We start from the raw sequence: 13,409 nt of genomic DNA, 5'->3' as shown, positions 1-13,409 counted from the left end.
AAATCTCACTCCTCTTTTTAAATGTACATTCACACTTATATTCATTTAGAGACTGTCTATATGAGAAACGTATAAAGCAGAAGAACGTGAATGGCATTCAAATAATTAATAGCCTATTCTATTATGCAAACTGTACAGCCTACGTATCAGTTTCTAATTCTATTGTTAATATAGTTTTATCTCGCCAGCATGCACTTACCACCAAGTACAGCTGAAAGATGAGACAGAAAGACGTGTTACAACAATATTTGCTGGCAATCAAAATTATCTGCGTTAACCATGATGGGCGTTGATATTATATCGCACTTGCAACTACGCACGCAAACTCATTACTCTAGGAACTAATAATATATATAGGAATAGATTATACAAAAACGAATAAATACTGGGGGGAAAAAAGTATGCTGCGTTTACCTGAAATAAAAGATTATTATAGCAAGCCTGCTTGCACACTACTTGAACATAATCACAGTAATACAGCCAGGTACGGAATGAAAACACACAGAAGTCTAGAATAAATACTGGACACTTGGTAAATCTAAACGAACTGTTATCGTAGAAGAAAAAGAAACTGTTTAGTGTTCCACGTTACAATTATGCATTGCTCTATACTAAACACCCGTGGCTACATATTTCAAGTGCCCCATGGCTGTATTCAATGCTCTGTTTCGTTTCAACAACTTCGATGTAACTTTCCTGTCTACTTCCAATAAAACAAAAAGAAAAACAGAGAACCAATGTTGTCATTTCATTAGGTTCAAGAGACTTGGCTTTACGCTTTACTCATTCAACGCCTTATCTCTTCGTGAAGGAAACAAACCATCAAAGCGGCCATGGTCAGGCTGAAAGTCGTTAATGTTGTTCGATATGGGAGATCGTGAATTTTAAATGGAATCACACGTTTTACCTTCGTGACGGCTTGCAAGAACGCGGCCTTTCCCACTTTCTGCCGCTGTTTCGACATAACAACCTCCATCCGCCTCTTTTCGTTCTCTATGTGACGGCGTTTCTCCTCCAGCTTCAATCTAATATTATTCAGTTGCGAGGCCATAATCGTGTTTCCACCGTTCTCATCTGCTCGCAGGAACGTTACATTCGCTAGGTTAGTATCCAGAGTTGCTTTCACGCGAGACAGAACTACTTTAACCCTTTGGGTGCTATGTGCGCGTATGTATATGAGCTGGTTCAGTGCATGCAGCGTGTGCGGAGAACGCTGACGGGCGTTCATCGACTATTGTTAAGAGACGGGGCTAGAGGAGTCCCGCACGCCGCGTACGCTGAGCGTTCAAACGGTCCGCACCCAAAGGGTTAAATAATCCATACGTACCGACAGAATGCTGTTCCACCTGTTGGGACTGCTGGTTGCTCTGCTGCTGCCATGTGGTGGTGTTTGGTAGCGTGGCGAACGTGGTTTTCTTTTCGCCGTTCCCATTCCCATTGGTCTGGCCGTGCTTTTTGTTGGACAGGTTCGATTTGCTCGTGTTATCCTCGCGCTCCTGCTCCGTGTAGGTCAGATTGATCGCTTTCTCCGAGCTTTGCCTGTTCAAGTTCGCGAAGCTCGCTAACTTGGCCGTGTCCCCTTCAGAGTTATCGTTCTCACTGGAATGTAAAATCTGCTTGAGAGCAACGTTGTCCAAGCTGGAGTTCGAGGCTTGCCTTCGCAATCGAGGGGGCTCGTCGTTGCCGTATCCATTATCCGCGAGAATGTGCTGCACACCACTACCGTACACGTCCTGGACGCTCGACCTCGCGGGCAACGTCGGCTCTGTCGCGCTCAGTTTCCCTATATGCACTCCAACCTCCTTGTCTGGATTTCTACCGAAGTTGTGCAGATTATCCTGCAAATAAACCGCTGTCCCTTAACCATCCTTTTTTAAACACTTGTATATATACAAATTAATATAATACAAATACTTTTTCGAAATATTAACATTCAAAATTTGAATTACTAATTAAATACGTGGTCTTAAATCAATAAAGAGATTTTGTTATAATATAAAGAGCATGAACGATCGCTGCAATTTGTGTACCTGAGATCCGCCAAAGTTTTCTATGGTCAGCTGAGAGTCGTCGGAAACGCTGTTGCGCCTAGATCGTCGGCCAGCGTAAGAACTCCTCCTCTGATCTTCCCAGTTGCTCGGCCGACCAGCGGCCTCTGCTCTGGCCACCGATTTCTCGTCAGCCACGGAGCTTAACGTAGGAATGCCTTTGCCACGATGGACCACGAAGCTTTCTTCGCTCCCCGCTCGTCTGTGGAACAACAGGAAATCAGAAATGATAGGGGAAAGCAACGAAATGGAGTTGCACACAGATTTGCAGCTGATAAGACGTTCAACTGTTTGAAGTGATTTATTATATCTGTACAGTGTTTGAAATATTTATTGCATCCCTCGAATATTAAACAAAATTATTTTCAAAAACTCTTCGTCTATCTAATTGAAATCTATTCCGTGATATTATGCAAAAATATTCTTATATTCAACCATATCTGAATTCATATACTTTAACAACTTTCTGAAAATTGGAGCTGGTGTAATCCAGTTTAACAACCTGACAATATAATATATCCTCCTTTTCAATGTTTCTAAAGCCTTCTCAAGTTAAATAAAGCGAATTTATTCTGTCGACTTCCTTTCCCTGTACTTCAGAGGAAAATACGTAACATTTTTATATTTTTTAAGACCCCTACTCTATGATCTAATATAAAAGTGTTCATTCGAGTTAGTGGCCAGAGTCAAACCTCGGTTACTCGAAATAATCAATCTCTTTCTATTCACAACTCTTTAAAACGTGTAGGAATCTTAATTCCTCCGTCCTAACTTTTCACAGTCAGTCGTCTTTGCCTTTGTTCTCCTGAATGGTGATCTTTCACAAATTCCTACTTCAATTACTACTTCACGTTTTGTTCCTACTCTTCAGATAGTTCCTGAGACAATTCCTTTACTTAATAACCCTGGGTACACAGTGTTCATATAATCGAGGTTCCACCATATCACTACCTGTCTTACTTAATTATTCCAAATGAGGAGATATCGTAAGAAGGCACCTACAGATTATACTCTGTGTCGCAACTAGCGTGCGTAACAAGTCTAAAGAAGCTCGTTTAGACGCAATACACGATACGCTGAACGCCTTCTGTTACCAATTGAAAAGAACAGACGAAAATGCAATGTGAGAAACGTACCTGTCGTCGTGAGAATAATTCTCGGCAGTCTGTTGCAGCGATTGCGACTTCTTGACGGAGGAGGAGGGCGGTGCTTTCGCAACTAGAAAATAATTCAATGCTGAATCGATTGTTTACGCACGCATCTAGAGAATAATACCGACACATCTAAGTCAGTGATCTCTTCTGACGTGTGACAGAATGGATGGTTCGGAAGGATTCTCCGATCGGTGTGCAAAATTTATAATTGCTCCAAATTGCACACCGAACGAAACATTTGCGTGCGAAATTTCTGTGCGCCGAAAATATATGTGTAAAGTGACGATTAATCGCGTTGCAAGTGGGAGGTGTAAACATGGCTCGTCGGGGCATGGAAATTTCGATACACGCATAGTTTCTGGAACCAAGATCTATGAGGGGACAGAAGCTCGTGTTAACATACACAGGAGAAATGTACACTCGCCTGATGGATACAAAGTTCTATCAAGCCCTCAGTGATGAAGATTCGCGAAATTAAGAAACATTCGCAGCGAACATATGCCTAGTAAAAGTATGTGGGACGTGATATGCATCTGAACCCCCTACACTCCAACTTGCTGAGGGACATACTTGGAGTGCAAAGGGTTAATGATTCTATAACTAATTCAACTCATTGTGGTCGTCTACAATAACTACTAGGAAGATTTCACAACTTAAACAGTAAGTGAACATGTATCCTGCGATACGTTGAATTGAAAATATTAAATGTTCAGTAATCACAATGCGTGTGCGGAGAACGCCCACGGGCGTTCCTTAAGTATAGTGAATATATAGGACTGAAGCATTTCCGCACACAGGACACGCTGAGCGTTTGGATCTTTGCGTACAAGGAATTAAATGTATGGGGATCGAAGGAGATGTAAAAAGAAGATCCACATCTTATGATGTTATTGAATACTTATTGTGCTTTTTCTAGTTGCGTTAATAAAATGTAAGTATCATTTTAAAAAAGAAGAAAATACCTAAATGATTTTGAAAAGTTTTTCCTCGCGGGATTCAGATAACCCTCGATCTCCTTCCACCCTCATCTCGCTTACGTATAATACTTCACAATTCAACGAATCTTCCAAGAAGCATCTAGGGTAGATGCCCCAATTATTGCCAGTGTCCCTATTACTACCATTTTATTTATTTTACTTAATACAAACGTAAAAGACAAAGAATAGTGTACAAAAAATTGATTATCAAATTGGGATTGTTCTTATTATTATTATCATTGTACGCTATTCTTTATACGTTAAGTTTTTTATAGTAAAATAAGTAAAGTGGTAGTAATAGGGATACCAACAGCAATTAGGACATCTAATCGATAATTATTTATGTAAGGAATCGAGAGTTCGCGGCACGTGTCAAACTGTCAATGTCGTCACTGAGAGCTCAATGCTACAAACTAAGTTTCTAGCGTTTCTAATCACTGTGGTAAGGTGTCACAAGTCACCCACTAGGAATAAAAACAAAGTACAAAAGAAAGGATTACTGAATAGACATAAAATACGAAACACACGCAATAACGTAGACAAATGTACGTTTGCAAAACAAGTATACCAACTGAATATGGGGTGGATATATATGTATATATATCAATGAATCGTCCAGACTTCACCCTGCATCACTCAATGATACAAGACCAAGAGACATCATGCAGAAACACAAAATGAAACCGGCAGCTGGCGCGACAATGCAAGCAGCAACCGATCAACAGAATATTTATATAAAAAAAAAAGATAGAAAAGGAAAGAACGTATATGCACAAAGCAGACTGACATGCAATCCTGTCCAAAATGGACCTCGCTATGCTTCATGGCACCAAGCATTATGCAAAGAAACGCCGTTAGTAAGAAGCAGTGCGCCTACGTGATATCTGCGTCTTGCTGCACAGTTAATCTAAACACCATCGGGCCACGTTTTAAATGCAGAACGCATTTCTTCCGACTGATAAAGCGAACAGTCTCCTTTCTCCACTGACTCGCTTCATTTTCCCCGTGTGCAAACGTTGTTTTCAATTCGCTCAGTTGCATGTTGCATTTAATAAGCAAATACGTGAACATGTTGCGCACATCGGTGACAATAAAATACGGGGAACAGAAAATGATGTGGAGGATGGTATCGCGTAAGTGTCGCCACTAATTTTCAAGGTTTCCTCTGTGCAGCCACGAGAGACTGTTGGACTAATTTTCAGCGTGCGAAATTTGAGGGATGTGAAGCTTTTGGTGGGCCCTTTTTGCTGGTTTGATAGTTCTTTTTGTTTAATTAGATTCGACGGAAAAGTAGACGCACTGAAAATTAGTTCACCTTTTGTTTCAGGTAATTCTTTGTGGAGGTGAAAGGAAACTTTGAAATTTTTTAGCGAAACGCACTTGAGACACTCCTGCATGATTTTTGTAAAAGTAACAAATAAAAATTGAAAACATCATTTTGTCACTTGAAAATGATCTTGAACTCAATGATTTGTTAATCGAAAAGTAATTGTACCGTATATACGTGTATGGACGGTGAAATTGTATTGGAAATTTCACTCGCAGAATTCAAATTTTAACTTAAATGTTCAATTGAATCTTTATTTTGCAAATATCGCTGTGACTCGTTATATTTCAATTTTAGAATATAGTATATCTTTTAAGAAATGCTGCTTGCAAGAGATATCACACCCTCAAACATCAGCAAAGTAGTATAAATTAGTAATTTTTAGCAAAGGGGCCGTCCTTAAATTACGTAAGAGTGATTTTGACGATTTCTTACCTCCTCCCTCCTTTGATATAAGAATCCGTAAGATTTTATATTCCAACCTCCTCGCCCACCCTTCCTTACGTAATATTTTTTACATCGCAATTTTTCAACTATTAAAATTCTTTTAACTCCTCTTCGGAAAATTAGGTTAAAAAAATCCGTCCGCAACCCTCCCTCTGCCCTTATAAGAAAAATTAAGAAATTCGCGACCCCTCCACCCCAAAAAGCCTTACGTAATTTAAGGACGACCCCAAAGTGTAAAAGTAGTAACAGAGGGGTTAAAATCTGACAAAACAACCTTCCCAATAATATGAACCACAATGCGTTAACAATCGATATTATCCTCAATGAATAAATTTACAGAAATTTCAGAATCTATCAATTCCCATTGGATAAATAATTTCCATTATACAAATTTATCCAAAACTAAACCTCTCAGCAGCGCTTCAAGCAGGACTATTACATCAACAACCACTTTACATAGAATCCTGCACGCCACTAGATCCACGTTGTCGTGCTCCATCGGCAAAGAAATTGACTAATAAAAATGATCGAATGTCAACTATTTAAGTACAGATCTCACCGTCCATGCATACGTAGTACCAATACAGTAGACCGAAGGGAACACGCGAATGCGGTCGCATTTAAAATGCAGTGATCTACGAAGAAGAAAGTAAAACGGAACAGAAAGAAACCAAGGAATAGAGAGATAGAGAGAGACAGAGAAAAAAAACCAGTCGAGGAACGAACGACAAACTTGAGAGGTTCTCGATCCCTCGGAAGACCTGAACTCTGTTTAGTTTTTAACAAATCGACACTGTCAGCCTGCGAAATTCAAGGGAATACCACCTAGCTGTTTGTCATGATCTCTTTTTTTTTGTTTTTTTTTTTTTTTTTTTGGTTGTTTGGTAACGTGTGGGTACCTGTGAAGCCTGGCGCGGATACGGAGAGGTTGCTTCTCAGATCAGGTATCGGAGCTATAGACTGTGGTAGACTTCTTTTATGAGCTACGCCATGACTATTGCGCGGGCAGTCTGCCACCCGTCACCGCACACCCGTGTATTCGTTCATTGGCAACCGGAGGTTGACGAAAGAAGAAGGCGAGGATAGCGTTGTTGTCAAGCATCAAGAAGGTTACGCCATAGAAATATATGGAAATATTACAGTTTTACATTAAAGTGAATACCATACGTGGAAGGATCATCGGTTGTTTCATTGTTTCCCCTTTTCTTACATAACTCTATCCGTTACGCGACTTAAGGTCGACTCAATTGAACGGGGAGGATAACAGTACAAGATGCGTTTATTAGTCGCTGCTAGGGAACCTGGATCTCGAGACTGGGAACGAGTGTGTGTACTGACACTGATAAAAAGCGTGATCACCGTTCCAACTGCGGGCAACGTTCACCCTCCTTTTTTTTCGGTAGACTATTCGTGGTAGAACGAAGTCATTGGGAGCGTCTAACGTGTAGGCAGATATCAGTGTACTTGATGGAAGAAATGTAGCGAGGTTCTGGAAGTATCGGTGGTGTAGTTCCCGAGAGTAAAACTGAAGGGGTTGGAAATCAGGGAGGTCACAGCCCCTTTCAGTTTTGCTTGGAGAAGAATGTAAATTGTACTCGCTAATCTCTGTATAGAATACTTCTGAGCAATAACGTACCACTTGCAAGTACCTCAAGGAGCTCACCATATTTTTTCCACGCGATACACATAGAATTTTTTACGCGTGGTTCAGAAACCACTGAGTACAGTGTAGTCCTCGAGTAATTATCCGTTGACGGTCGGTACCTGTTAACACTCAGTAGCAAGCAAAGAAACAACGGAGACACATTGCCCGCAACAGAAACGGAATTCCATGGAAAAAAAAGTATAATAAAATAAATGATAGAACGGGTAAGTCCAATACAGAATGTACGCAGCCTTCACCAATCACATTAATCCGATACCAAGGTTCATGAACCCTTCCCGATCAAAGGGTGCGTTCATAGTGTCGAACAAATCTTTCCAAATGCTATTAATCGAGAATGTCATTCAGGTGTGTTTCATATGCTCTACGTACCATCTAAGAACTGCATCGCCCTCTCCTCGCCAGGATAACGTACGCACTTTGCAGGGTGGATTTCCAGCACGTTGTACATATCCGCCAGGAAAACGACTAAATTTTGCTTCATGGACCTGGTCAGAGAGAGAGAGAGATCGGATTTAAACGATGGCATGGGTACAGTATCGTCTGTCGTTTTCATTCACAGCAGCAGTTGCTACTTGTTATAGTAAAGCCAAATTATTTTCAACTTTGAATTCTACTTCATGGTATATGTTAAGAGATTCGCTGGAGCAGAAAAACCACGAATTTATATTTATTCCTTATGCAACATGCAAAGTAGGTTTGAAATGACTACTAAAACGAGAAATTTATGAATTCGTGTTAGAGATTTGGACTATTTTATATTATCTTTTTATACAATGGTGAATTAAAACTCTGAACTTTAATATGTAGGAAAGTCATTAGACACTTCTTTTTAAATTGTATTGAAAAGATGTTAAGTTAGATTTCAACTGCTTAGAATAACTCACTAATTTTGTAAAGGTAGACACCCCAGGAACTTGAAAATGTGGTTTAATTTTCGTCGTTTATGTACAATACACTAAACGATAAGAGGGTATCCTACTGTTTTGTATCAAACTACCCCAATTAAACGAGTACATCACCCCACTAGTTGAACGTTAAAAATCGCACGACAGAAGCTCCAGTCTAACTGATTACTAACTCATGCAGAGAATATTTCTGATGATTCGTATGGTGCCTGACAGAGATACAGTGATATCGTAAAAGCAGAATGGTGGCGCCCTTGATTGTCTTGCCATCAAGTCAAACGCACAGGGATATCTTCATCACACTCTTCAGACAGAGCTACTTTAACCTGTTAATCGAGGAAGCCGAGTTAACTCGTCACATAAAAATGCCTTCACTTTAAACTAAATGGCAAAATTACTCCCGAAAACTGAATAATCACACTGCTGCAAAGGAAGAAAGTACCTACTTTTCTGTCATTAAAACAAATTAATTCTGAATTAAGACTCAATAAATTCAACACTACAATCAGAAATGCGCAAAATTTTTAGTTAAAGAAAAACTTCGAATGACGAATAAAAATTAAAGAAAATTATTTGTCACGTGTCGAATAAAAATAACTTTAATCGTTGAATAATCTAAAGTTAAAGTAACTTTCATTCGATCCGTTATTTAAATAATTTTTTGTTTAGTTAATGCCCAACTTCGCCTACAGTGAGTCACTAAAAACACATTTTCCCGTTTCTACTTTCAAAAATATCGTCTTGCAAGCCACTATAGTGTGTCTCTAATCATCATATCTCTGCCAGGCACACGATATCTGGTTCGTCTCTTACCCCCTCATATACGTCACGTCCTCAGGTTGCATGTGAAAAATGGAATAGGGTAAGCATCTGTTACAAAACGCGTGGACCAGCGAGAGATTGTGCAGCGCGTCCGCGACCGACGGTCTCTTCGATACTCGGATGTCCATCCAGTTCAATTCGCCGGGGCAATAAAATGCGACGACCGCGGCCAGGCCGACACCGTCGCACAGTGATTGGAAGTCCTTGGCAGCTGGCAGCTCCGGCAGTCGCGTTTTATCGCCGGCGCCCTCCTCCGTTTGGATCTTGGCGATCAGCGCGTGCGACGCGTGGCTTATCCAGAAGAGTAGCCCCTTCTCGTGGTCCGTCGGAACGTCCACCTCCGCCTGGGGCTCGAACCGTCGGATCGCCGAGACGACTCGATCCCCTGTCACCACCTCCTTCGCGTACAGGACCATCAGGCCCTCTATCACAGCCATATGCGCGGACTGCAAACGTCACGTTTGTGAGTGTCAACGAACGGCGTCAAGTGGCGTCAAACGGCGTCAAACGCAGGGTGCAATGATCACAGAAATGTAATTTAGTAATAGAGAGAGAGTCTTCGTGAAGAAATAAATTGAAATTGTAGGTAAACTTTGTTGTTTCAAAAGAGCTTTCGTTTTAGAAGAAATTTATTTCAAAATTGATTGAGTGTGAGTACAGTTGATTAAGAATCGACTTGGTATGATTGTATAATGTAGTATAGGTGTTATATAGTCACGTCCACGCGTACTAGGTGATTTTCTTTAAAAACGAAGGTGAGTTTGGAAAAAAGTTAGTCCATAATTTTTTTTTTCACAAGTGATCGGTCTAAGTAATAAGTATCGGTATAAGTAACATCTCAATAATATGAACCTAAATTATCCCTGGAACCTATTGCTTGCACCCCAATTAAATCCAGTAATTATAATTTGCCGGATTTTCTAATCCCCTTCTTGTATTGTAACGTGATCTTACCATTTTGAGTGGTGAATTTTGAATGAGGATCGTTTCGGTGAGTTGAGTATTGTTTGGCTCCGCGAGGTAAACACCCTTCCTGGCAAGCGCTTGCAGAATGCCGCAGTGATTCTGGTTGTGATAATTTGGATCCGAATAAATGTTTGCCAGCGCCAAACAGTACAGCTCTGCATTGGAAAGTGCGTGGACGATCTGCGGCTTCAGGTGTTCTTGATCCTTTAAAAGCAAAATACAGATTCGCTGGAGATTTATTATATTGGGGTGAAAGTTTAATTCCATTAAATAATATTGTCAGCGATTATTGCAACGAGTGATTCCAAATTGTTAGTCAGGGATGTATGCAACGATTGCTAATACTGAACGGCGATGGCATATTTTCACCAAGGGATTTTCGCTTTGCGCTCGGCTCTGGCGTATTTTCACGTGAAAATTGTTTCGAAACCATCGAAAGCACCATCCGAAAGTCCCTGAATATTTACTTTGATAGTAAATCGAGCTCGCAGCTTGCACCGTGCTTCCCCATTGCCCTTTCGCTCTCCCAGTAGCCGATCCTCGAATGATAAAAATGTATATTTCTACGCTTTCTACGAAATCCTCGTCAGAATACTAGCAATCAATTGGTGAAGTCTTCTCGATGAAAACGAGCCCAAACTCGACCTCACTCGCACCATTTTCAATCATACTTAATGTACAATAAAACTGGAAAAATACGAAAATAATTCGAATTACGTGTAATTAAAAACAGTGCCACCAAGTGATGTCATATTTGCCCTCCTCACTTTCGTCAGAAAAATCTCAAGCATCCGCTGATTATGAAGATTTAATATAAAAAAAAACCTACAAATTTAAATTGACATTAGTGGCTGTGCAAAGCTGTTCCGGAACAACCACTCAAAAAGTCCTGCCTAATCTGAAACAGCATTTCGTGAAAGCTGACGGGCACTTAAAGTGTCAAACTGAACCAGATAGATTCCCGTGAAATGGGCCCTGTGAAGCAAGAAAAAGGCCTCTTTTCACAGGGAAATCAGGTCCTGGAAAAGGACATTAATCCGTAGCGCCAGTTTGAAACACAATACTCAGCTGGCGCATAGGCCAGCCGCAACCGCGTAAGAATATCCGGCGTACGGCGACGGGCAAATATTAGTATTCCGTAATTTCCGGCGCGGTGCACGGAAATGCAAAGAACTCGAGACGATGCATCGTGGTAACGGAAATACACGGGGGACACTGATCGCGGTTATAGTCGTTGGAAGATGCGACACGCACAACACGTCCGTGAAATATTGAAAAAGTGGGTAGAAAATATAAGCAAACACGGGTACACGAGAGAATACGAATGTACAGGATGTGATACAAAAATATGACTGTGGCTGCGGTGTATAAGAATTGTTGAAAGAGATCGAATAATGAAAAGGTTTCGTGCCGCTAGGATTCTCGACACGAGTTCAGATGTTATAGGGGCCCTTTCAAAGGAGATACTTTTGTTATTGGCAACTAGGTATTTTAAGTATTATTAGTACTATATCTCCGTTTGCAAATATGTGCGACCCAAAATTCTGTTCCTATTTTAAACCAGCCACTAGATCACCAGATTCAGTAATTTCTCAATCTTGTTTTTGCAGTCTGCGTAACAAAGATGTTTTGATAATATCTAGTAATAATATATGCATACATTTTCTACCTTTTTTCAGTATATTTCGAGAGCAAATTTGACACTACAGTAATACTTATATATTTATGACTAATAATTATATAATATAGACATATATTTTCCCTAAATTCAGTTGCAATCTAATTAATTTGTCAAAGAATATGAGATACAAAATTCAGTAAAAACACAGTAACCAAATAAATGATTGTTATTGTTATACTGACTTTTTTAGTACACCTTACTACATTTTTCGAATTATTATTTGAATATTAATTACAATATGTTGCATCGTAAAATATTGTTAACATCTGATATGGCAGCAATATTGTTAAACAGTAAGTAGTGCTACTCGTTTCGAAGTATAAGTCGATAGCAAAAATCTATTTTAAAAATCTCCTGTAAAAAAAATCCGCATCCGCGTAGACACGACTAACGGAAAAATAATTGCCATCATTAGGTTTTATGGTACGTTAACCCTTTATATGGTCATTTAAATAGGCTGCTAGCCGTATATAATATGACCAATTAAGTCAGCTCTTGATTCATAAAAAAAACTCGCTCGAAAACCGCCCATAGTTAAAGCTCCGTTGAAAACGAACAAGGAAACCATTGATCTTAAGTAACTAGAAAGTATTACGCGCGAGTAACATTACCGCTAATTATTATTATTAATTACGTAATCTCGTTGGATCTTTGTATATTATGTAAAGAATGATTTCACTCCGTTCAAACTGTGCTACTGATAATCATGAGTTTTTTTACCGTTCATTCGTTAGAATATAATAGGAACATGTTTCATAATGAGTTACAAGCAACGTTTAGAATAATCAAGCGAAAACCTTTAGCACGAAAGAAAATTTTTATCGCGCTAAAAAACGTGTAAAAATATTACTAAATTTTCAGTAAGTAAAATCAGTATTTGAATTTCTACTAAAAAAAGTTTTTCTTCCTTTAAAAATTACGATCTGATCTTGAAGCACTGTTTTAATTATACCACTAATTAGGGAATACTTCATCTGGCATACTACTTTACACATTACCCGTTGTACGTACATTGTTCAATTAATTCAATCATTTGTCTATGTTCATTATTCAGCCTACCACGAAATGAGTAATTTCTTGTCGATTCGTGAATGTTTCGGAAAAGGAAATTCCATGTTGTGAATGGTGTTGTGAATAACGAAGAACAAGATCATTAATAGATTATTCATAAGTAACGTTCAAGGACATCAGAAATTTCTCTAGCATTATCAAGTTATTCATGCTGCAGCTGACACGCAGCCAAAGGAAAGTCTGAAAAACAATTTCAATTTCGTGAGCGACTCACGCCGCAACCGCAGCTTCATATGCGAGTCGATAAACACGAACTCCGTGAAGCAGGCCAGGTAAAAAGCTACATACCCCACAAAAGAAGCAGAAGCACGCGAGTAAGAGCAAAAACAAAGAGAACGGAACAAG

At 39.6% G+C, this 13,409-nt stretch overlaps 1 protein-coding gene across 22 annotated transcripts in view; it reads right to left on the bottom strand.

Annotated features, from left to right (window-relative positions):
• Patronin (calmodulin-regulated spectrin-associated protein patronin) overlaps window positions 1-13,409 on the bottom strand; it is an 83,608-nt gene that overhangs the window by 14,353 nt on the left and 55,846 nt on the right. For 21 of the 22 annotated variants that reach the window (XM_076811999.1, XM_076812006.1, XM_076812014.1 and 18 more), the window contains 8 exons: window positions 10,301-10,516; window positions 9,338-9,792; window positions 7,989-8,104; window positions 6,853-6,963; window positions 3,185-3,266; window positions 2,031-2,250; window positions 1,328-1,838; window positions 908-1,074 (listed from right to left, as the gene is read on the bottom strand). In XM_076811999.1, the coding sequence (XP_076668114.1) occupies window positions 908-1,074; window positions 1,328-1,838; window positions 2,031-2,250; window positions 3,185-3,266; window positions 6,853-6,963; window positions 7,989-8,104; window positions 9,338-9,792; window positions 10,301-10,516 (1,878 nt within the window). The remainder of the gene's footprint in view (window positions 1-907; window positions 1,075-1,327; window positions 1,839-2,030; window positions 2,251-3,184; window positions 3,267-6,852; window positions 6,964-7,988; window positions 8,105-9,337; window positions 9,793-10,300; window positions 10,517-13,409) is intronic. The other variant, XM_076812002.1, reaches the window with a different exon arrangement.

This window comes from Andrena cerasifolii, chromosome 5 (assembly GCF_050908995.1).
Source record: "Andrena cerasifolii isolate SP2316 chromosome 5, iyAndCera1_principal, whole genome shotgun sequence".
Classification (NCBI taxonomy): Eukaryota; Metazoa; Arthropoda; class Insecta; order Hymenoptera; family Andrenidae; genus Andrena; species Andrena cerasifolii.
Note: the sequence above shows the minus strand (reverse complement) of the source record. Positions and strands in the feature narration are given on the sequence as shown.